This window comes from Pipra filicauda, unplaced genomic scaffold (genome assembly GCF_003945595.2).
Source record: "Pipra filicauda isolate LSUMZ 115617 unplaced genomic scaffold, ASM394559v2 scaffold80_size11013439_pilon, whole genome shotgun sequence".
Taxonomy (NCBI): Eukaryota; Metazoa; Chordata; class Aves; order Passeriformes; family Pipridae; genus Pipra; species Pipra filicauda.
The window spans coordinates 6447929-6471264 of NW_024104987.1; the positions used below are offsets into that span (position 1 = coordinate 6447929).

The 23336-nt window shown below is 56.4% G+C and overlaps 3 protein-coding genes across 5 annotated transcripts in view; 2 read left to right on the top strand and 1 right to left on the bottom strand.

The window, feature by feature from the left end:
• Positions 1 to 1979: 1979 nt before the first annotated feature.
• Positions 1980 to 12036, top strand: SLC9A3R1 (SLC9A3 regulator 1). Its single transcript, XM_027749628.1, has 6 exons — positions 1980 to 2445; positions 8550 to 8711; positions 9486 to 9639; positions 10175 to 10215; positions 10746 to 10844; positions 10966 to 12036. Exons 1-6 carry the CDS (start codon positions 2035 to 2037, stop codon positions 11128 to 11130), a joined length of 1032 nt encoding a protein of 343 aa, XP_027605429.1. The 5' UTR covers positions 1980 to 2034; the 3' UTR covers positions 11131 to 12036.
• Positions 12037 to 13448: 1412 nt separating this feature from the next.
• On the bottom strand, positions 13449 to 17777 carry NAT9 (N-acetyltransferase 9 (putative)). Its single transcript, XM_027749633.2, has 6 exons — positions 17540 to 17777; positions 16736 to 16845; positions 15697 to 15834; positions 15425 to 15484; positions 15156 to 15250; positions 13449 to 15072 (listed from the first exon to the last, which is right to left on the bottom strand). Exons 1-6 carry the CDS (start codon positions 17614 to 17616, stop codon positions 14926 to 14928), a joined length of 627 nt encoding a protein of 208 aa, XP_027605434.1. The 5' UTR covers positions 17617 to 17777; the 3' UTR covers positions 13449 to 14925.
• Positions 17778 to 18212: 435 nt separating this feature from the next.
• The window catches only part of TMEM104 (transmembrane protein 104), a 41925-nt gene continuing 36801 nt past the window's right edge, over positions 18213 to 23336 (top strand). The window contains exons 1-3 of one of the 3 annotated variants that reach the window (XM_027749626.2): positions 18213 to 18297; positions 19775 to 19885; positions 21721 to 21842. In XM_027749626.2, the coding sequence (XP_027605427.1) occupies positions 19841 to 19885; positions 21721 to 21842 (167 nt within the window). In that variant the 5' untranslated portion in view covers positions 18213 to 18297; positions 19775 to 19840. Of the gene's footprint in view, positions 18298 to 18636; positions 18751 to 19774; positions 19886 to 21720; positions 21843 to 23336 lie in introns of those variants that run through there. The other 2 variants (XM_027749627.2, XM_039390321.1) reach the window with 2 other exon arrangements.

Here is a 23336-nt window from a genome sequence, read left to right on the forward strand (position 1 = left end):
TGCTGCCGCTTGGCTGATGTCTGCAAAAAATGCTGGATGGCTTGAACACAAACAGACGTTGGCTCTTTTCTCTTTTCCCCCCTCCAGCTTGAGCTCCTTTAACGTCACGCCAAGATGCAAAGGGCAGGAGGCAGCTGGGGCGCAACGGTGCTGCCTGTGCCCTGCCATCCTGCGGGCACTGCCGGACCCAAAAGCAACCCCAGCTGTTTCCTCTGCTGCTGCCTTTCCTCCTTATCATGGTCCCATGCTCAAACCAGCCCTGCTGGAGCTGGGTTTTGTTTCCTGACTTAGGGTAGTGTACCTCCATCTCCCCCCGAACGTGCACACTCGGGGCTGTGCTGCTCACAACCCCCTTGCCAAGGGGAGGGCTGTGACATGGGTGATAGATCCCCCCCATCCTGGGGCCATACCACAACATGCTTGCCCTGGTTTTCCTCTCTGCAGGCATCTGCCTCTGGCCGCCGTGGGATTCCTCTCTGCCGTGTTTCTCAGGGCCGAGCGGCCGCGGGCGAATGCTCAGCCGAGTGGAGGAAACAAATGAGCCCACCCTCGGCTCCCAGCTGGGTCCCACGGAGCTGGAGCACGGCCACCCTGAGCACATGAGGGGTTCCTCAGCCACTGAGGTCCCTTCAGCAGGAGATTCGAGTGGAGTCTCCTATGAGGGACGTGTCCCATGGCATGCAGCCGTCCCCTCCTTGCTTGCCTGGCTGCAGCTCGGTGAAACACGATCCCAGCTGCCCTGAGGACCTTTGGCCAGGTGGAACTTCAGCCAGCCCTGGCAGTGGGAGACACCGACTTACCTCTGTGCCACCCTCCCTGGGACAATTCCAGGAGCCAGCTCTGCCTGGCACCAGCACTCCTGCTGCAGTGCTGGAGCAGCCCGGGCTTGCTGCTGCCTTGCTCTGCCCTGGCTGACCCCAAACCCCAGGATCTCACACGCTCATAACCCACTGCAGCCACTTCTGCTTCCCAACCCACAAGCAGAGAATGTGGAGCCAGGGCAGTGCAAACCCCCTGGGGTTTCCTCTATTTTCCCACCTTCCTGCTCCCTGCTCCAGGGTGCCAAGGGGGAGTCAGAGACTGCTGGGAGAGCAGGGCTGCTCCATTTCCGCCGCACAGTGGGTTACCCGAGTTACCGGCCAGCCCGGCCTCCCCGGCCGCGTTCACACGCGGTTTCGGTTTGGGGTTTTTGTCTCATTCTGAGCATCCCTCCAGCCCTCCGCCTCGGAGCAGCCCTGGGACCGGCATCGCCCTTCGAGGACCGGGCGAGGGAATGGGGTGGACATGCCCCCGAGAGGACAATGTGTACCAGCCGGGGTGCGCTGTGGGCAGAGCGGGGACAAGGGGGAGTGCCCCGCCGGTCTCAGGCCAGCCGGGGCTGTCCCCGGAGGGGTGGCAGAGCCGACCCGAAGAGGAGGGAGCTCAGCGGGGAGCGGAGGCTGCCGCGGCGGGCCCGGATGGCTGACACGGAGAGGCAGAGGTGGCCGCGGGGGCGAGGTGGAACCCCACGGGGGAGCGATCCAGCCCCGCTGCCGGCGGCAGGACCCCACAGGAGAGCGGACCGGCTCCCACGCGGGAGCGATGGAACTCCACGGGGAATCGGTCCAGTTCCTACGGGAGAGCGGTTGGACCCCACGGGGGAGCGGCCAGACCCCACGAGAGATCGGCCCGACCTCACGGGGGAGCGGCCTGGCCCCAGAGCGAGCGGTCGGACCCCACAAGGGAGCGGTCCGGCCCCGCTGCCGGCGGCAGGACCCGGCGGCGCCGCCGCGCCCGGGCCGCCCCAGCGGGGCGAGAACACATTTGCATACCCACGGCGAGCAGATTTGCATAGCCACACCCCAAATATTTGCATAACCGCGCCCCATCGCTCTCCTTATTTGGTGGCCATCTCCCCGTCCCGCTCTCCCATTGGCCACCCCGCGCCCCGCGCCCCGCCCCCGTATATAGGCGGGCGGCACGGCCCGGGCCGCGCAGTTCTCTGAGCGCGGGCGGCGGGACGGGGCGGCCACAGCTCCGCCCGCTCCCCCCGCCATGAGCAGCGGCGCGGGCCCCGCCGCCCGGCTGTGCCGCCTGGAGCGCGGCCCGGACGGCTACGGCTTCCACCTGCACGGGGAGAAGGGCAAGCCGGGCCAGTTCATCCGGCTCGTGGAAGCGGGCTCGCCGGCCGAGCGCTCGGGGCTGCGGGCCGGGGACCGGCTGCTGGAGGTGGATGGCGAGAACGTGGAGCGGGAGAGCCATCAGCAGGTGGTGGAGCGGATCCGCGCCGCCGCTGGCACCGTCAGCCTCCTCGTCGTGGACTCGACGGCCGACGAGCAGCTGTCGAAGCGGGCCGGGGCGGTTGCCGAGCCCCCGGTGGTCGGCGGGCAGGCCGCCCCCGTGCCGGTGCCGGTGCCGGTGCCGGCGGAGCCCGCGGCGCGGGAGCCCAACGGCGGCGACCAGCGGGTAAACGGGCGGCCGGGGGGGGCTGGGGCTCGGAAAAGTTTCCGGGAAAGGGGGTGATGTCCGAGGAGGGGAGGTCGGACCTCCCGGGACCGACCCTGTTCGTCGCCTTCCAGCCCTGGAGCGAGCGCATCTACCTCGGCCTCCCGCGGGCGCTGTGTCTGGTTTCGGTCTCGATTCTTTCTTTCTCTATTTTGCTTTGCTTTAAACGCCGCTCCCCAGGAGCCCCGGGCCCTACCGCGCCCGGCTGCTTTGCCTTTTTTATTTTAAATTAATTTTTTTGTTTGCTTGATGCTCTTCTCTCCCAGCCATGCCGGTGACGGGCGGGGGCAGGCGGGCACACCGGGCTGGTTGGACCCGTAACCGAGCAGCCTGTTGTGTCCTGGAGCCCTTCGGCCCGTCCTGATGCTGCAGGGCCAGTAAAATGGGGTGAGGAAAGTGACAGGGCGAGCTTTGACGTGTAGCTGAGCCCAGGTCTGGGGTGAGGGTGGCTGGCACTAACCCACGCCAAAATACCACAAAAAACCTGTGGCAGAGCATGTTTTTGCGGGCTGTGACTGCAGGTGTTGGTGGCAGTCACTCCTGCCCTGAGCATGTTCGGTCTCTGCTGTGGAGTGGAGATAGTGGAGCCCTTCCCGGGCTGGAGGACTCATCCTGACAGTCAGACCCCATGTACAGATACTCAGGAATGCTGGCCTTCAATGTGTGTGGGAGTTAGCAGTTGCACAAACAAAGTGATGTAGAAAGGTGAGGAATTGAGAAATAGCTGACCTTTCCTGCTCAGAGTGGTTCCTAAGAAACACTCTGGGCAGCGGGAGATAATACTGCTTTTTATTTACCCAGCAAAGACTTGTTTGTTGTGACAACAGAGATGTGGATGGTCTTCCTGGGAAGCAGCCTCCTGGTGTCCCCAGGGTGGGGAACGTTCTGGGGAAATCTTGTGACCCGTTCCCAGAGAGACTGGTGCAAGGGAGCCCTCCCAGTGTAGACACTGAACCCCAGGCAGACCTTGGTGCCTCGCTGAGCTGTTGTCACACAGGGTTTTGCTTAGGACCAGGTGGTTTTGAGTTGTGTCTCCTGCTGGACTTCAGCCTTGTGCCAGCTGCCTGTTGCCCCTGGTCAGGCTGATCCACTGCAGGCACAATTCTCATCCCTGCCTGGCTAAAGCACTGCTCCAGCACCTCCTCGATGGGCTTGTTCAGGTGGGAACATCCAGGCTCTGCCCTTGTGCTGCCCCTCTTGCTCGCTGTCCCCTGTGTCATCCCATGTTCCCCAGGTCTGGCCCCGTGCCGGGCTGTGGTGCTGCCCCACGCGGGGGGAGCGTGCCCGTTCTCCCGTATGTCACAGTGCCAGCGCTGCCTCGGGGCCCGCGAGACCGTCTGTGCTCTGCTTTCCACTCCCAGATCTCTCCACAGGCTGGGAAAGACAAAAAGAATGTACTTAATGCAGCTCGGGTGAGCCCCCTGCCAGGCTTGGCGGGCTGAGGACATAGGGAACAGAGCCCTGCCATGTTGTGGGGTGGCTGCCTGCTCGCTGTGTTGGCTGGAGTGATGGAAAGGGCGTGGGAAGCTGGAGATGCCCCATAAGCTCTTGGGGGACAGCCCCGTCTGGAGATGCCTCACAGGCTTTGGGGGGACAGCCTTGGCTGGAGATTCCCCACAGACTGGTGGGGGACAGTCTTAGCTGGAGATTGCTCACAGGCTTGGGGAGCAGGCTCGGGGCACAGCCCGTGCACAGTTACTACCGGCGGTTTCTCTGTTCACAAGAGCAGGAAGCGGGTGACGTGGGGTGACATGGGGTGACATTACCGCAAGGCCCCAGGACAGTTTCTCAACAGGTATCAGCAGGAAATCTTGCGGCTGGGGACAGGGCCTGGTGGAAAAGGCAAGTGGGTTTGGAGACATCGCCCCGGCTGGGCACCCACCAAGCAGGGTGGGAAGATGCCGGGCGGGATGGGAGCCAAGCCGGAACAGGCAGAAAGGGATTTCTCTCTGGCAAGCCAGGAACACAGTGTCGTGCCTGTTCTCCGGACACTGGCGGACAGCCGGTGCTGGCCACCCCATCCCCCTGCAGCCCCAGCACTCTGGGTGGGTGGGATTCCCCGGGATCACTGGGGAAGCGGGAGATTTGCATGTGTCAGAGTCCTGTTTGTTTTGTTGGGCTGGACTTGCCTTTATTTGCTTAACAAGCCTGGAGACACTTGAGAGCTGTGAGAGCTGCCTGTGGCAAGTGATCGTTTAACGTCTCCCACTTTCCAGCAGAATCCATCCTCTCTCCAAACCCTGCTGGGTCTTGCATGACTGGGACCCCCCTGTGCTAGGGGGTCAGTCACACCCCCAGCTCTCAGTGCTGGGCGTGGGCTGAAGAGATTTTGACAAGCTCATCGTGGGCTCCCTTTTCATTCCCATAAAACCTTAGACATTCAAATCCCCCTGATGCTGAGATGGAGGTTTTGAGCCTCCCTGGGGAGCTGATCCTTGCACCCCTGTCTGTGGTGCTGAGCCAGCAGTGATAGTTTTACACCCCTGAGGCCAACCCCGCTTCCTGGGGCCCTGTGCTGTGTGAGTGTCCCCAGCGAGAGCTCTTACAGTTCATCCCCCCCTCCTTGTGTTTCCGGAGGCTTCAACTGCTCAGGAGTATCTTGAGAAAGTTTCATGCAAACCACACGGTGTTCACGGGGCAGCACCAGGTGCTGCAAGCCCAGCACCCTGGCATGGGCTGGGGCTGCTTGTACCAGGGCAGGGTGTTTCCTACCAGCCCCGGGCCTCCCTCTTGCAAATTTAGTGCTAAATTAGAGCCCTCCCTGCCAGCAAGGCTCATCCCTCCTTGTAAAATCTGGGTGAGCCTCCCAGGGCTGGGTTTTGGGGCATAACGGGGAGCATTTCCCCCTTCATTGGGAGCATTGCACTGGGAGGTAGCTGATGTTTAATTAGGAAATGAATTAAATTTCCTCTCAAGGCAGCTGCATGAAAAGCAGCTCCAGTCGAACAGGACGTGACAGGGATGCTGCAAGGAGGCTGCTTTGCATCCCCTTTGTATGAAGGCAGAATGTGTGCGCCAGATTTCGGGACCCGTGTGAATTTTCTGGCCCAGGCGTTCTCGAGCTGTTGTGTTTCTCTTTGAGTAACTGGAAATGCTGCTGCTGCCGATGGGCTTGATGCTGCTTGTAGGGCTGGGAGGTGGGGAGCGGGTCCTGATGCCTGTTTACTTGGGGTTCCCATGATCCTGGGATTGCTGGTCCTGCCAGGGGGCTGAAGGTGCTGTGGAGGGTTGGTCCAGCAGCTCCTGGAGGGAGAAGCATATGCCCCAAATCCTGTTCCAGGGTAGGAATAGGGATGCATTGCTGCAAAGCTCCCCATGTCAAGTGGGTATCTCTGCAGACAGGTGTCTGTCCCTCTGCCGCCCCTGGGTGTGGAGGAGAGGGGTGGCACGGGATGCCCGTGCGGGGGGGCTGAGTCCGGCTTCCCCCCGCCTCCCTCCCCGCCGGAGGTTGTAATTGCTCCTAAGGAGGCTCTGCCGGCTAATCCGTGTCCCAGCACGGCGGGAGGGCTGCTGGCCTTGGAGGAGAGGATGCAGCAGCTTAGAGAAATTAGGGGCATTTCCGCTGTCCTGCTGCCCAGCTCCATAGCCACGGGATTTCTCTGCATCCCGGGTGTTGGCCCCAAACCCTCTCTCCTCGGGTTGTTAAGCCTGAAGGGGGTTTTGGGGCTGGAAGGATGACCTACCACGGGGTGCTTGACTCGTGGATGGGCAGGATATAGCTGCTGGAGGATTGGATGCATTTGTTTTCCTCTCTGAGAGGCAGAATGGTGGCTGCCCACGGGGTTTCTGCTGGCACTGGGGATTTGGGGAGGGCACAGGCAGCCTGGCACACTGGGTTGGAGGAGCTGCCAGCCACTGGTGGAGGGGTGCTGGGGGGGTGGGTCACGGCCCGGCCGGGCTGCCCTCACACCGAGTGCTCCTGCCTTGGCCAGCTGCCTTTGAGGGATCAGTGCCTCCCTCTACCATGACCTGTCCCCCTGTCCTGAGGCATCTGTCCACCCTGCAGGGCTTCCCACCCCCTCCCAACGCCCCCCAAAATTCACGGCACCAGTGCCTCAGGGAGCCCAGGCTGCCAGGGCTTTGTTGGTATGGGTGGGAGCGAAGTCCTCCCTCCTCCCATTCTCTCCCGGGAGCACTGCCAGCACCGCTTGCCGGGTGCTCCCTCCGGCTTTGTCCCGAGCTATCGGCGTGGAGCAACCCCACAGTGCTGCCAAGGGCACCGGGAGCGTGGGTGCTCCGGAGCCTGACCCCCCTGCTCGAGGTCAGGCCAGGGCAGGGCCCCAGGGAGGTGCTGCCTTCCTCTAGGCTCCACCAGGCTCCTGCCTTTTGTCCTTATTTTGGGTATTTTCTGTCCCCGTCCAATTGCTGCATGGGTGGACGATGCTGTTGCACACTGTGAACCTGCTGCCACCAGGCACGGGGGGACCAAAGGGCAGCCAGGGCGAAGTTGAGGGTCACGATCCTCCACCCAGCTGGGGAATCCACACTGGGCATTGCCTGTGGAGCTGAGCCAAGTGGGGAGCAGGTCCTGTGTGCCAGTGCTGAGGCATCCCGGGATCACCTTCACTCCTGGCAGACGCGCTGGGTGCTGCCTGCACCTCCCTTCCCGGGGCGTTGGCAAGTGGTGCTGGGGTGGTAGCTGGCCTTGACCATGGAGGAAGGCGTTGTGCAAGAAGATGAGGCTTTATCAGGGCCTTATCACAGCATTTGGCTCAGCAATTGCAAATGCGTCAGCCCGGCCCGTGTGGGACCCTGTGCCACTTCAGTGCTCTCAGATGTGGGGTGTCAGCACTCCAGGACCCAGGTTTTCCTGGCTGAGAGCAAAGGGAACTTCATGGCAAGGAAGCACACGTGCTGTGCAGGGGATAAAGGGCAGCACGGTGCAGGTGTGGGAGGGGAAATTCCTGCAGTGCCTCTTCCCAGTGATCCTATGGGTACCAAAGGAGAAAAAATTATCTCAGAAGAAAGATTAAATACAAAACCTCTTGGCAAGGAATATTCCAGCAGCTTGAGCAAGGCTTGGCTGCTGGGAGAACCCAACCAAAGCCCAGGGGCTGGTGGTCAAGGCAGGATCAAACCATTTTATCTATAAATGTGTGGAAGTGGTGTTGGGTGCTGGGGTCAGAGCAGTTCTGATGGTGCCACGTGCAGGTGGCTGGTTTGTGTCGCCTGCTTCCTCTGATGCTTCCCGGGCATCCCACTCCCCACTGGGTGAGCAAAGGCAGTTCCTGTGTGCCGGGCTCCCGGGGGTGCTCCTGCTTCTTTCTGCTGCTCACAGGGTGGGGAGCTTAAAGGGCTCTCTGTGGGCCGGGTACATGAGGCTGCCCCTGCGGGGTTCCCTGGCGCCAGGTGCTGGTGGATCCACAGGTCAAGGTGAAACCAGGTGCAGATGAGCTGGGTGTTGCCTCCTGGAGAGTTGAACATCCCATGTCGCACCGCCCCGGTGGAGCTGGTTTCTGTTTTGCAATCCTGGAGGGGTCATGCCGGGGCATTGAGGCACCTCGGCATCGCAGCTGCTCCAGCGGGATCCCAGCTGCCTGCCCAAGCCTTTTGTGCCCCTTCCCTGCCGGCAGTGGCTGTGGGTGCTCTGGGGTGGGAGATCTCACTGGTCCCGTGGCTGGGTTTGCTGTGGAGGGGGGCTGCAGCTGGCAAGGGCGTGATGGAAGGGACCTGCTCTGGTGGTTGAGATCTCTCTGGTAGCCAAAGCTTCCCGAGTGGGATGGGGTGGGGTGGGGGTGCTTCCCAGCAGCCTGGGCTGTGTTTCCTCCTCCACCTTCATGGCGGTTGCAATCCTGATCCCAAAAGGAAGAGCGTGGTCTGGGGACACACATAATAACATGTTTCTTCAACGTTTCGCTGCAATTAGTGTGCCCTGCACCTAATTCATTAATTAATGCCTGGGATCATGGGGTGTTTGGCACGCTGCTCCCCAGCTCGAGGTATCAGTGTTTGCAGGTGGCCACACAGGGATGGTGTCCCAGGGAGATGTCTGAGGGTCCTGGTGCTTTCCCTGGGTGTTGGGGGGGATCTGAGAGCAGTTTACCCACAGGCTGTCCCCGTTGCAGGAAGAGCTGCGACCTCGGCTGTGCCACATGAAGAAGGGCCCCGATGGCTATGGCTTCAACCTGCACAGTGACAAGAGCCGCCCGGGGCAGTACGTGCGCGCCGTCGACCCCAACTCGCCGGCCGAGGCAGCAGGGCTGGCCCCCCAGGACCGCATCATCGAGGTATGCTGGGGTGGGCAGGGTTCTGGGGGGGTCTCCCAAAAAACCTTGGTGCTCCCTCGCATCCCCGTGGCCGGGGAGGCAGCTGCCCTTTGCCGGGAAGGTGTGTGGTGTCCCTGACGCTGGTGGTGACTCATAGTGCAGACACCCAACCTGCACCAGCGTGCCAGTCCCACCCAGGGGTGCAGCACTGTGGAGGGTTGGGGCTGAGCACTAATTAGCTGGCTGTGGGTTAATTAGCAGTAGCACTGTCCCTGGGATGCCCCTGGGGTGTGGCAGGCTGGGGACAAGGTGCACGATGGCCCTAAGTTCTGCTGCCAGACATGACCAGGGTGGGGATGGGGCAGGGTTTGTGCCAGGTGGGATGGTGACCCATGAGGGCAAGGACAAACCGAGCCCCAACCCTGCTGCTCACTGGGGCGTGGGGCTGCTGCCTCATTTGGGATGAAGTTTTGGGGTCTCTGGGGACCATGAGGGCTTTGTCTCTTGCCCGTGCTGCCCATCTCCTGTGCCTGCCCCGGGTCTGTGCCCTGCCAGGCGCTCCCTGCCAGCTTTGCCCGTTCGATCCCGTGCTAATCACTCAGAGGAAAATCTGCTTTTAATGAGGTTTTCCTGGCTCCGCCACTAATCCCTGTGAGGCTGTAAATGCCTGCAGGGGCTGCAGGGTGGCTGTGCTGGGGTTGTGACTGGTACCAAGGTAGTACCCGGCCCCTCTGTGGAGCTCTCAAGGGATGGATGAGCCCTGGCTCCAGGGGTGATGTGGTGCCTTGCCTGCAGGTGAATGGTGTGTGCATGGAGGGCAAGCAGCACAGTGACGTGGTGGCAGCCATCAAGGCAGGCGGTGATGAGACCAGGCTGCTGGTGGTGGATGTCCTCACGGATGAGTTCTTCAAGAAGTGCAAGGTGGTGCCCTCGGAGCAACACCTGACAGGTGGGCTGGGGGCTGTGCTGCGGGGATGGGGGTTTGTGTCATCTCTGTCAGCTTTGTGTCACCTTGTCACCAAACCTGGGGTGCTGGGGTGCTCCCTGAGCCCTGGGAGGTGGAGGTTTATCACCCTAGGGCCAAGCAGAGGTGTCTCCTGCCTGTTTGGGGGCCCCGTGCTGGGGTGGTGGTTTATGGCCCTGGGTTGCACTTTGTCAGGGTTTATGGCCTGGGGAGTGAAGAGGCATCAGCTGCCCTTTGCTCTGCTCCATGGGCCCCTCCCTGCTGTCACGGTGGTCCCCAGGAGGATGGAGAGGGGTTCTCACTGGGCTCCACATCACTGCTGCCATCATGGGGATGTGCCTGGCAGCATCTCCCTGTGCTGTGGGGTTGGCTCCAGGGGCTGGTTAGAAAACTCAGGACCTGGCCAGATCCTGGGCAGTGTTGTGTGAGCACTGGCCATGTGCAGCCTTTGATTGCCCCACATTGGTAAGGGGACAAAGCAAATACATCCTCACTTGGTGCCCATGTCCTTGTCCCACAGGTCCCTTGCCAGAACCAGTTGCCAATGGCGATATAGAGAAGGTAAGAGCCTCGTCTTGCTTGTAATCCCGTCCATGCCCATCTCCAGGCAGGGACCCTCCTGTTCAGGTGTCCCCATGGACAGAATGATACCACCAGGGACTGCAGTGCTCCCAGGCTGCCACATAAGAGCTGGTGCCACTGGGAAGGGGACTGGGAACTGGTGTCCCCCAGGAAGGGAGTTGCTTGTGGTGCTGAGTGTAACAGAGATGGCTGCAATTGCCTGTGCCTCCTCTCCTTTTGCCTCCTGATGCTCCACGGCTAGGAGCCCTTGTGGTGCTGCAGGGAAGTAGCATCCAGCCCTGCAGCCACCCTCCTCCTCCTGCTCCTGCTAAAGCCAGGACAGTCGGCCGGGGTTTAATCCCTCCCCGCCCCAGATGGGCAGCGCTGGAGTATTTATGTGCCTGGAGTTTGCAGGGGATTACGTGTGGGGAAGGACGGATTTCGTGGACCCCCGGGTGGGACTTGCAACTCCAGCAGCTGTTCTCAAGCTGCAGGGGCTGGAGCTCTCATTCCTTCCCTGTTTCCCCCAGGAAAACAGCGGAGAGCCACAGTCCAACTCGGTGTCCGAGAGCCCGTCCAGCCCCGCGCCTCTGGCCGTGTCCCCCAACTCCAGTGAGACCCACAGCGAGGTAGGGCTGGGAATGCCGGGGGGAGGCAGTGGCTGGGAAGCGGGATCTGGGATGAGCCCCCACTGTGGGGCTGTGCTGAGGGGGGACATGGTGGGGCTGACACAGCCTCTCGCCCCCCCAGCCCCACATGCAGGAAGGTGACAAGCGCCACTCGGCCTCCGGCTCCCTCCTGGACCTCGACATCCCGCTGGCCGTGGCCAAGGAGCGGGCGCACCAGAAGCGCACCAGCAAGAGGGCACCCCAGATGGACTGGAGCAAGAAAAACGAACTGTTCAGCAACCTGTGAAGGTCCCTGGGGCGGGGTGAGGGTCTGCTGGCCCCCCCCAGCCCTGCACCCACCTCTCCTGCACCCCCCTCCTCCCTGCCACGGGCTCCTGGCGGGGATGTGGGGCTGCTCCCCACCACCCTGACCTGAGTGCTGGGGCTCGGTGGCCAGTGAGCATCCCTGCAGAGGGATATCTGGGCTAGAGAGAGATGGGGGTGCTGGGCATGTCCCCTTTCAAGAGCCCATCCCCAGCGTGCTCCTCCAGCCCTGCCTTGAAGCCCTGCACATCCTGGTAGGCACAAGCAGGGATATTGGGAAGGATCAAGGACTTGGGGTGGCCTGATGCCCAGTTCTGATCCCTGCTGTTCCCTGGTTCTTCCCCCACCCCCAAACCTTATCTCCATTTGAGCCACTCCCCAAATTTCCCTTTAACTGAAAAACCCGAGGCTTTTAGTGACTCTTGCCAAACCCCACCTGCCCGGCCACTGACCACAGCGGGGGTGTTTGACCCCTGCCTGGCAAGCTCCGTCCACGATGACCTTGTCCCTTTGCCTCTTCTGCTGCAAGGAGGGACACGGGTGCCCAGCAGTGAGGAGACCCCAGCACCCACCCTGCCCCTGGGGCAATTTTGGGAGAGGAGAGGGTGTCCGGAGCCAGCACAGCAAGCAATAATAGTCTCCTTTACTCCTGCACACTCCTGGAGACAGAGCCGATCAGGGTTTGAATCCAACACTGTGTAATTTAAAGGCTTCTCATAGACTTCTTTTTTTTTTTTTTTTCCAATCGCACCATTCCTTTTTTTTTTTAACTGTATTTTGTGGAAATTCTTCCTGTGGATGTTTTGTTTCTATGTGCTGCAATCAGGTGTTGTCGTACTGTTGAGCTCAAGAGAAATTCTGTTTACTGGAATAAACCTTCCTGACTTCACGTGTCTGGTTTAAGGCTAAATCCTTCCGGAGCCTGAGAGGGTGCAGGGGCTTTCTGTGCCCCGGGGCTGGGGGAAGAGGCAGGTAATGTGGGGAACACTGGGCCTGGTTTGGGTGCCCCTGAGCACCTGGTGGGGCCAGGATGGGGGGTCGGGGAGGCACCGGCTGGTCCCAGTGGGGGTTAATGCCTCAGGGTGATTAAAGGACTCTAATCCCCTGGGGAGTGCAGGGGAGTGAGGGCAGTGATGCAAAGCTCTAATCCAGGTCTGTCAACCAGGCTGGAGGGCAGCAGCTCTGTTGGGGGCAGCTCCAATTTGCCCCCAGCCCCCCTGGAGGTTTTTAGGGTGAGCTTGGGTTGCACCTGGGTTGGGGGGAAAGCAGGAGGGATGGGCTGGGAGGAGTTGTTTGTCCCTCTAAATGGATGGATCTAGCCCTGGGTGGCTTTGCAGGGCCAGGCTGGTGGCACCATGGCTGCACTGAGCACAGGGCAGGTCTGGGCCCAGTCTCTGCCCAGTGTCTTCATTTCCTCCCCTTCTGCATACTCTTGTTTTGTGCTCCAAACTCCCAGACAAGCTGCTCTACCTGAGCTGATGAGTGGTCGCAGAGGTCTGCACCTCAAATGACAACCAAGTGACGAGGTGTCAGCACATTTCCAGGGAATGTGCAGGCTGTCACTTCCCCCTGGAAGCTGGGGGGGGGCAGGAGCCCATTCCAATGACCCTCATCCTCCAAAGGTGTCCTCTGAAACAGATGAGCTCCTGTCTTCTTTTTCCTACCTTCACCCCCTTGGAGAGCAAGCAGGACATCCCAGCCTGGCTGGGGCTACCCATGCAGGGCAGGACTGGGGGTATCCAGTGGGTCCCAGGAGCATCTTTTGCCTCTTGGCCTGGTCGGAGCAGCCGGGCACTGGTTCCCTGTGGGAACACTGGTTGAGCCTCGCTGGGACCACCCCAGCCTGGGGGAGGGCTGAGCTCTGGGACAGACCCAACTTTGTTTTGGGTTGCCAGGCAAAGGCTTTTCCCAGCCCCTGTGGAGGCGGGAGAGCGCCGGCGTTGCCAGGGGACCGGGGATGCCAAGCTGGGCACTCGCTGGCTCCAGAGCAACCGGCTGGGCATGGGGAGCTATGACAGGATATCACTGCCCCTTTTCCCTGGCACCAGAGGTTAAGTTATTTTTCCCACCTTGTTCGGCTTTTAGGGGAGCAAATCCCAGCTCAGCTCCATCTCTCCTCCCACTTTGGCCTGACTCCTCTGGCACAGGGATGAAACACTCCACGGAAGGAGCACAGAGCCAGCAGTTTGCCCAGCAGGTTCTGCAAATCTTGTTCTGGAGGACAGAATCCATTCCTGCCTGCAGCAGGTGACAAAGAGCAGGAGGATTAGTAGCCCTTGTCATGGTAATCCCAGCGGGAAGTAGAGCTGCTCTTCACTTTATTACCACACAAAGCTTTCCCTACAACTAAATCCACGCTAAATACTTGTTGTTTTAAAATACCGTGATACACTGTTCCCACGCTTGGCTTTAATATTAGTCACAGGAATCATGTATTTAAATTAACTAAAATTGGAAAACTAAAACGCCCCAGGCTCTAAAAATATAAGACACAGCAACACTAAAAATTCCACAGACTGCCAATCTCCAATATAAACATCCCTGGGCGAATCTGAAAGTTATTACCTGATCCTGCGTCATTGGAACAGATAATTTCTGGTCTAGGATTAGCCATTACGGCTGCTACTACAGTGGGAAAACACACAGGAGTCAGTTATCCTCCTTACCTTCTGTCCTCTCCTCTTAGCAAGCCTCCCTGCTGTGGAGAGCATGTGTAGGGCAGGAGAGGTCAGGCTGAGTAACTGCACGGGTAAGTCTGTCCAGTGGGAGTCAGGCAAGTGCCCCTTCTTCATCCATAGATCTTGGATCTACGGCTGCTCAGGCTGGTTAACTCCCACCTAAATATATCTGCCCCCCAGTCCTAGATATTTTTCCCCCCATCCTTCTTAGTGGAGCAGCAAATGGAGCCTCCAGGCTCAGCAGAGCAAGTCCTGAGCTGCTGGAAGAAGGGAGCTGTCTCCTTTCACTGTATTCTCCTCTTCCTCCTTGCTTCCATCAAAGCAGCCAGGGAAAATGAAGTGCTATATCCCTTCAATGCTGGCCTGAGGTTTCCAGATCTGGAGCATGGCCCTGAAGCTCTGGGGGGTTTGTCTCAGCAGCCTCCTGCAGCTCCTTGCACAGCTGTCATGGTGGGGCTCAGCTCTAGTCTTGATCAGCCAATATCAACAATTTTCATCACATTAACTTGCCCTTTGGTTGTGCTCACCCACACCAGGGCCTCTCCCTGCCAGGACACAGCAATGCCCCCCTGCAACGCACGAGACCCTGGAAGATTGGGTTCAAAGAGTCTCTGTTGTCTGTTACAAACCATAACCACACTTTGAGCAGCCAAAGCAAGCAGCTGAGCCCCACACTGTGCTCAGGCACCTCAGAGCTTTGTCTTTTTTTTTTTATTCAAGAGTAAACAAACTGAGCTGCCAGCGTATGAGACCATGTCTGCCAAACAGATGAATCCTGCTCCAAGGGCAGTGGGAGAAGTTACTGCTTGTACAGAAATTGGTGGCACCAGGAAACAACTGCTGGTGATTTTAGGCTCTGCTGGAACGGCATGTGAAGGTTATAGTCATTCCTAGCCAAACCTGTGAATTAGTGGCTGTTCTCCAGGTCCAAACTTCAGGCCGTAATTCTGGCTGGCGCAGCAAAGTGCAAAGTTGACAAGATGACAAAGTAACTGAAAACAGTCAAGTGCAGTGTTGGCTCAGCGGTGTCCTCCACACCCAGACCTTGCAACAGCGTCCAGCTCCTCCCTGGAAACCCAGCCAGTGTCTGGATGTGTCTGTCAGGTCTCCAGCACTCCAACTGGCCGCTTCAGCTCAGTGTAGCTCTTCTCCTCCACGTGGTTTGTCTGTTCCAGGAGCCATCGTCTCTCCTGGTCACTGACTTCCAGCTTCAGCGTCACCTCCTGGAAAAAGCTGTTCACAGCAACCTGCATCACACAGAGGGAAAGCAGCTCAGTACCAGTCATGGGGGAAACATGCTCTCTGGGTAGAAGATGGGCTGTTACTGCACCTCCTTAAAGTGAAGCTTTTTGAACATGCAGATACTGGCTTCATTTTCCTGACCAATCTTAGCCTCAAATTTGGTGATCCCCAGGATTCTCACTCCTGCAAAAGAAATCAGAGAAGCATTTCTATTACTAGTTTGGCTTCTATAAAAGCACAGGACTCCAGTCTTGAGGCAGATGCATCCCTTACTACCCCGTCTGAATCACTAGGAGTATGTGCTTCTGGATCACAGGCTGCCTGCACTCCTGTTCCTGTGCACTGAGCCACCCTTACCATAGGCCATCATCAGCAGAGTTGCCTCCTTGCCAAACCCTCTGCCTCGGTAGCAGGGCTCTGAAAGAGACAGTCACAGAGTCAGCATCCACTTATGGGAGACAAATCAGCCACACCAGACACTTTTCAGAGGAGACTGTGACCTGGACAGACAAAGGTCTCATCAGGGCCAAACAGCCACTGTAAAGCATGAGAATAAAAAGCTGCTGTATGTAACACCTGCCTGCAGCTGGCTTTAGCTGTGGAAACAAAGCTATGAAGCAGAACTTGACCTGCAATCATAATTTCAACCTCTCCCAGGGTCGGATCCGCAGCGTTGGTGAGGAAGAGGTTCACGTCCCCCACCATGCAGGACTCCTCCTCCGCCTGTCCCGGCCACCGCGCCGCGTCCAGCACGATGAAGGTGCACTCTGGGGAAGACAAGAAAGAGGCAGCATTCTCAGGGCATGCTGAGCATTATCCCCAAATCAACGAAGAATGAAACTAAATGCAGGTAATGGTCAGAGGAACAACAGTTTCCACACGTTAACAGCGAGGAAGAGCTAATAACTGCGTTTCCCACGCCAAGTGTGCCTGCTCCCAACCATAGAAATGTAAGAAATATTTGGGAAAACCCATTGCGAGGGTGACAAAGACACCAAGACTAGAAGCAGCATGTTTTAAGGAGCATGAAAACGTCCATCCCCTGTCTGAAGTCTCCTTGCCTTGCCTCACTCAGCAGCAAGTTTGGGCAAAGAATTGTTTGATGCACAAGAGGCTGAGACCTAGTGATTCATCTGGTCCATGTTATTACTGTTTTGAGTAAGGCTTTTAATGCTTTGAGTAAGACAAATACTCCGGACTGGGGTCTTTGCCAGCTTCAGTATTTTCCAGCTCACTATATTTCTATCAGGCTTTTATGGGCAGGGATTCGTTACCTGTAGGTGAGTCAGGGAACCAATTCAGTTGCTTCAAGCAGATGATTATAAAAATCACTGGATTTCTCAAGGAAAAATACAACTTCTTTCCACTTTTTTATAATGATCAGACCTGGGGAGTGCTGGCTGTGCAGGATCAGCTCAGCACACAATGCCGTGGGAAGTAATTCACTGTAATCTTTAAAAAACTGCATAAAAAGGACACCAACAGCCCTGGACATTCCCTAGTTCCCTGACATGGTTTATATATAACAGAAAGCCAGTTCAAAGCTGCTGTTGTAGAGGGTCTCACATCCCCTCTGGTTCATAGGAGACTCCCAGCTCACTGTGGGTCAGACGGAAATGACCTGTCCACCACTCCCACCCTTCCTTAGAGAACATTTCAGGTGCTCACTGTCGGCATCCTCCCTCCAGCTGCGCTGCATCTCGTACTCCTGCTCCAGGCTGAGGGGCTCCGAAGCTGTCAGGCGCTGCAGCTCCTCCGACTGCATCCACTCGTGGTACCTGACAAGGGACCCAGAGCCACGTCACTGCCCCAGCTGCAGCACTGTGGGTGGATCTCCACCAACAACCTGAGGATCAGGGCATAAACCAGCTCTGGAAACATCAGCCCAGCCTTTGTGGCAACTTAAAAGTGCCCACAGCCTTCTCTCCCTTTTCTAACACAGGAATCAGAGCTCTCTGTGGAAATTCAGTGGCTTTGCCTGAAGAGTGCCCAATGCAAACTGGGTGTTTTTGAGAGCACTGGGTTCCGGTGCATTTCATCCCGAGTGAGATGATCCCACACCTCCTGGACGCTGACAAAAACATCAATACTGGCATCTTTGAGGCTGCAGCTGTCCAGGCCAGCACTTCACAAACCTACACACCTAATGTATCAAACATCCACACATTTAAGTTTTGTGGGTTTTTTTTGCTCTTACACTGTCAGTAGGGAAAGGCATCAACGAACAGGAGAACCGCTGGTGTTCACTCACTGACAGGCAGGTATTTCCCCTTTTCTACGGGTATACTCAATGGCATAGATAAAGTTCTCCCTTTCAGTAGAGCCGGCACAGAGCACAGCCGGGCACGGAGGGCACACTCACTGCCTTCCCGGGAGTGATTCCCAGGGGGAAGAGGCCCAGCCCTCTCTGACCATCACACTCGCTTCAGAGAGAGAAGTGAAATCAGACCGAGCAGGACACGAGCCACGTACCGGGGCACGTGTGCGGCGGTGTAGGGCACCAGCGCCACCTTCTTCCCTCGCAGCACCGTGTCCTGGTTAATCTTCATGGCCTCGGCACCAAGACAGAACCCCAGCACCCTGCGGCGAGGCCGAGGGAGGGGGCAGCGCTGCCTGGAGCCTTTCAGGAGCGCAGGTCACGCCGATCCCCCACACCAGGGTGCCCGAGAGGATCCCGGGGCCGGGGGGGCTCCGGGACTGCGGGAACCGCCACCGGCCAGTCACGCGCATCTGCCGCGCCGCCCTCCGAGCATGCGCAGAGCCAACACACACGGCGTTACGTCATCGCCCCGCCTCTGCATGGCCCCGCCTCCACCATACCCCACCCCGCTCTCGCCTCTCTCTGGCTCCGCCCCCTCCTGCCCCCGCCTCTGCCCCTACCCGGCCTCACCCCTTCCCACGGGCCAATAGCTATCGGTATGTTTACCCTGGCCCCGCCCCTGCCCCGTCCTGGACACGCCTCTGCCCTTTCCCGCCCCGCCCCTGTCCATCCCGATCACGCCCCCTTTTTAGACCACGCCCAAGAAGGCCCCGCCCGTCACCTTCGCAACCCCGCCCTTTTCTGGCCGCGCCCCCGCCTAGCCCCGCCCCCTCCCGTCACCCAATCGCAGCTCGGCGCTTTCCTCTCCGCCCCGCCCCTCGAGCCGGTCACGTGCGCGGAAGGTTCCGGGCGTGCGCCGTGAGTGCCCCCCGCGCGGCGGGGGCGGGGCCGCCGGCACGAGCCGCCGCCGGTGAGGGAGCGGGGGCGACCCGGGGCGGGACCCGGGGGAAACAGGGCCGACGGGGCCCTCGAGGGGTCTGAGGGGCGTCCCGGGGAGAGACTGTGGGGGCGAGGGCTAGGGAGGGGCCCCGTGGGCCGAGAGAGGCCCGGGGAGGAGGGTCCCGTGTGGGGCGGGGGTGCAGCGGGCGGGGTGAGGAGGCCGCGGGCTGTGGGGGCTCTGTGGGGCGGGGGGGGGTCCCCCGGGCAGGGCGGGGTGGACGAGCGGCGTTCCGGCTGTAGGGCAGGGCCGGGGGGCTCTGGAGGCCTCGCGGGGTCCCGGGCCCTGGGGTCGGTCCACCCGGGCTGGGTGAGGGCCCTGCACGGGCTCCTGTCCCGGCCGTGCCCCGGGCTGTCTGTCAGCACACCCCTGCTCTTGCTGCTTGCTGCCTGTCTGCCAAGCTCGGCTGCTGCGTTTTGAGCCCAGGTCTGTCATAAAAGATGATGTTTGGCCTCTTCCCTGAGGCTGGTCCAGTTATGGCCATTCTGAGCTGTGCTGCCAGAGTGATTTCTGTCATCCAGCGCGTGTGTGCCAGCTTACAACTGTTTGTTTTTTTAGTGGTGCTCTTACCTGGGAAGCTTGTGCTGATGATTTGTCCCAGTTTGTGTGGCTGAGTAGGAGCACGTGTAGATGTGTGAAGCCCTTAAACAATTCTACTATGGCTAATTACTCACACTGAAACCTTTCAGGAGGCTTTGGTTCTCCCCTCCACCTTTTTTTATATCAGAGTTTACTTTCAATAAAATAAAGGGACAATGTCTGCCTAAACTATAGATCTAAAAGTGCTAAAAACTGTTTAATGTCCCACACCAGCTCTTCCATCCTTTTACCCATTTTCCTTGTGTTTCATTAATGTTTTCATCAACCTTAATTATCACGTGAACCGGCATAAACTGGGGGAACTGTGACATTGAAACTATTCCACTTTCTTCTCTTTCTCCAAATACTTCTGCTTTGGAAACCTTGGCACGTGAAAAACATCTTGGCATGTCTTTAATAGGTGCGGTGTTTTAATTTGTCTGCTTATTTCTGTACTTGATTTATGAGGAGAGGCTGTAGGCTGGTTTTTGCTGTTTGATGTGCAGTAGGCACGTGCCTGAAAAGAGTAGTAGCTGCATGAGAAGCAGCAGTGTGAGCTCATCCTCAAGGCAGTCATTCTTCCTCTTGAGGTTTTAGTATATGAAAGAGCCCCTCTGGCTGTTTGGGGAAGGTGAAGTTTGGTCATCACGTGCTGTGAAAGGGCAGGGCCTTTTGGTTGCTTTTAAACTGGTTTAACAGGTATGAAAACTCACAGAGTGTTGGACGGAGTGGTGCTGGTGAGTGGGGTCTGTCCGAAGGGCAAGGTCCTGCTGAAGTCTGTTAAAGTGCCAGAAGACTGATGTACAAAAGCTGACTGGTGAGTTCCTCCTCTTTCTAGCAAAAATAACAAAATTTTCTGGTGTTTCCCCAGGTTAAAGGGAAGAGAAGTTGAAAACACCCTCCTGGCTGTGCTCTGGGCCTCCCCTCCGTCTCCATCATGGCAGGGGGCATCACTGACACCGGAGAGCTTTACTCTCCATATGTAAGTTCTGCTGCTTGTGGGTTTGCTCACAAGTTGTTCTTTTTTTCAAAATACTCTTCCCTCAGCATTGTGTTTTCAGTTCCCACTTCCCCATGGGCGTAACCTCAGTGTTTCAGGAGATGATGGTGGTCAAAGGGTAGTTAAAAATGCTTAGTGTTGGTAGTTAATGGAGGTTTTTTTATATCAGAGATTACTGTAACTGAAATAAAGGGATGATGTCTGCCTAAAGTATAGATTAAAAAGTGCTTAATGTCCCACACCAGCTCTTCCATCCTTTTACCCACTTTCCTTGTATTTTATTACTGTTTTCCTCAATCCACAGCGTAATGTGAAGCAGCATAAACTGGAGGAACTGTGACATTGAAACTATGCCACTTTCTTCTCTTTTGTTACTTTATATAAGCTTTCCCCTGAATTTCTCAAAGTTTACTTAATTGTAGCTGTTGCAGTAATTTGTTTTAAACCACTTCACTTAAAATTAGCAGTCAGGATATTTCTTTCCTGTAATGTGGTGGCTGGTGCAACTCCAGAGCCAATTACTGCTTCCCTATGTTACTGGAAATACTGGTTTTCATAGCCACAAGTCTTCATAAAATGTCAGCTTTTAAAAACAGAGCTTTGCAAACATGTTTTGGTTTTTTTTTCTGAAGTGAACTCACTAGATACAGAATCAGCCCTGAAATCTGTGTGCTGGCTTTTAAATGCTTTAAAACTTTCATCCCCATGTTAAGGATTGAATTTAGAAGAACAGGATATTAGGTTGCAGAAATAGGACACAGCTGAGAAAATGGAGAACTGAGGCAGTAACTGGGACGTTTGGACCCTCAAGGATTAGTGTCACCTGCTCTTATGTTGTTAAGTTGGTGTTGCATGAATTTCCTGGAGTAATCTCAAAGGCTGTGACTGTTCCCTTTCCCTGAAGATGTCTGACCAGACTGAACTCATGGGCATCATCCTTGTCTCTGTCTGCTTGACCAAAGTTAAGGAAAATCACCATTCTGGGAGGTTCAGCACATGATGAATTTGCTGTGCTTATGCCAGTGAAGTGCTTGCAGGGTCTCTGGGGAATAGTTCTCCTGATGGTAATTGCTCCACGCCCACAAAAGTGTGCTCAGAGACAGTTTTTTACTGGCTCTCCTCTGGAGAGATTCTGACCTATATTAAAATAAAACCCCCAAAGCACAACAACTTTGTGGCAAGTTTTGATCTTGAATTCAGCTAAATGCATAGCCTGGGGGGTCCTGTCCAGGTGCAGAGTTCTCTTTTGTCCCTGAGCAGTAAAAAAGCTCATTGCCAGAGAAGATAAAATCCTTTCCCTTCAGGAAGTAAAATCCCTTCTTCAGAAGGTGCTCAGCTGCTTACTGGTAAAATGTCAAGTAGGCTTTGAATTAGAATTCTTTTTGGATATTTCCTGCTTGACTAAGAATAAAGAAGAACAAGCACTTCTGAAAGATAACTCAGGTGCACAGTTATAACTGCTTGGGTTCAGGTTGAAAACAAGGAGAGACCCCAACCCACAGTGTAGAGCTTTTGGTAGAAGGCAGTGATTTGAAAACAAACAAATAAAAAGCTCGTGTACTTTCTAACTTTAAGAGTTAGAATAGAAAGAAAAAATATTTTAAAATAATTAGGAAAAGGGAGAGGAATATCAGTTTTTCCAGAAATGTGCTGACACTCACTTTGTTCCCTGTGGTTATCAGTCCCCTCCTCTAGTTATTTCTTGCTCCCACCCTGCCCGCTCAAGGATTGCCCTCTCTGTGTGAGTCAGTGCATGTGTGAGGTGTTTTGGGTGATTCCTGGCACGCTCTGATGCTGGATCATGTGGCTGGTTGCAGGTTGGCCTGGTTTACATGTTCAACCTCATCGTCGGGACAGGAGCCCTCACGATGCCAAAGGCCTTTGCGACAGCAGGGTGGCTCGTCAGCCTCATCCTCCTCATGTTCCTGGGATTTATGAGGTAGGACACGAGTGTGTGTCCCTGGGGGACTGGGGGGGGGTTCAGCTGGGTGGAGCTCTGAGGACAGTGTTGACTTTTGCTGCTTTCCTGTGCTCTGCTCCTTGAGGATTGGTCTCTGCAGTGGTGTTGCCCTGATTTGGAGGGATGCACTTCCTGACTGCCTGCAGTATGGTGCTACATCCCATTTCCTGACTGATGGGCAAGACTTTTCCTCCAGTGCAGAGTCTTCTAGGACCTTTCTCCCAGTTTCCTTTTTTGTCCTTGCTGTGGATATGTTCCATGCTTGCCTCTGTCATGGATCAGTTGCCCAAACACCACTCGTGTCACTGGTGACGTGGGGTAATGCTTCTGTTCTGTGACTTACAGATGTGATGCAGGTGTGTGAGCTTTCTCTGGGCTTCTAGCAATGCTCTCACACTTGCAAGAGCGTCAGGAAAACAAATTCATGTATAGCCAGGCCTATCTTATCCCCTCCAGACCTTCACTACTTGAGACCTTGGAGCTGCTCTCCTGATTTTCCCACTGGCTCACCATGAGCTCCTGCCCAGGTGCCTCCATGCTGGAGCAGCAGATGGAGCTGAAGGCTGTGGATACAGCGCTGGTGTCTGAGGAGCTATTGATAGAATTGCCATCTTCTGATGGGCTGTGAATCTCTTCTTGCTTGGTTTTAAAATAAAAATAAGAATTTTTAAAATAAAACCAAAATCCCCTCCTGCCATTTGTAAGAATGGAATTTTGAAGTCCCAGCCTTGTCAATAACCAGCTCTCTCAGCCTGAACATGCCTTTTGAGCCAGAGCCTTTGGGATCTGTTAGGTGCTGCTAAACAGAGGAACTGTATGGTCATTACTGGCTGTAATAATGCTTTTAGTGCCTCACCTCTGAGCTGGATGCTGTAAACTGTGGGGATACCAGTAACTGGGAGCTTTGTAAGCAATTCCTTTTAGCTACATTAGTATAAAAGCATAAATTCAATGTATGAAGCTCAGCACCAGCAGAAAATCCTTCAAGGTCAGCAGAAGAGCACAAAGCTCCAAACCTGTGTACCAGAACTGCACTGGACTAAACTGAAAAGGTGCAGCTCAAAGGAGTATGTGCCTTGGGAGCTGCATTGCTCTGTGGCTTTTGTTCTGGTGCTTGTGACTTCCTCGTGCCCGCTGGGCACCTTCAGTGCAGGAAAAGTCTGGGCGGAAATTGCCACACAGACCTCAGCACTTTCTTTTATTCTTGCAAAACTAATCTCTCATTTGAGCTCGATAAGCGAGTCTGGCTCCTAAAGCAGTGAGAAACCACTTTAAAGCCTTAAATAAGATTGATTTGAGGGGGTTTTTAAATTTATTAATATCAGAGGACAGTTTTTAGCTGAGATAATGATATTCCTTCCATCAGGCTCTCGCTGTCTCCCTGAACAGCCTTTCCCCTGGCCTCCAGCAAAGTGTATTTGCATGCATGTGTGATCTCTCCTTCTTCTATTGCTGCTTTGCTTCTGATGCCAT

Excerpts from the sequence above, each read along its gene's own strand:
- SLC9A3R1 (XM_027749628.1), top strand. The coding sequence starts at position 2,035 with ATGAGCAGCGGCGCGGGCCCCGCCGCCCGGCTGTGCCGCCTGGAGCGC. Across the intron at positions 8,712-9,485 it reads CCCAGGACCGCATCATCGAG|GTGAATGGTGTGTGCATGGA; the intron begins GTATGCTGGGGT and ends CCTTGCCTGCAG. Across the intron at positions 10,216-10,745 it reads CCAATGGCGATATAGAGAAG|GAAAACAGCGGAGAGCCACA; the intron begins GTAAGAGCCTCG and ends TGTTTCCCCCAG.
- NAT9 (XM_027749633.2), bottom strand. The coding sequence starts at position 17,616 with ATGAAGATTAACCAGGACACGGTGCTGCGAGGGAAGAAGGTGGCGCTG. Across the intron at positions 16,846-17,539 it reads ACCGCCGCACACGTGCCCCG|GTACCACGAGTGGATGCAGT; the intron begins GTACGTGGCTCG and ends GTCCCTTGTCAG. Across the intron at positions 15,485-15,696 it reads GGTTGAAATTATGATTGCAG|AGCCCTGCTACCGAGGCAGA; the intron begins GTCAAGTTCTGC and ends TGTCTCTTTCAG.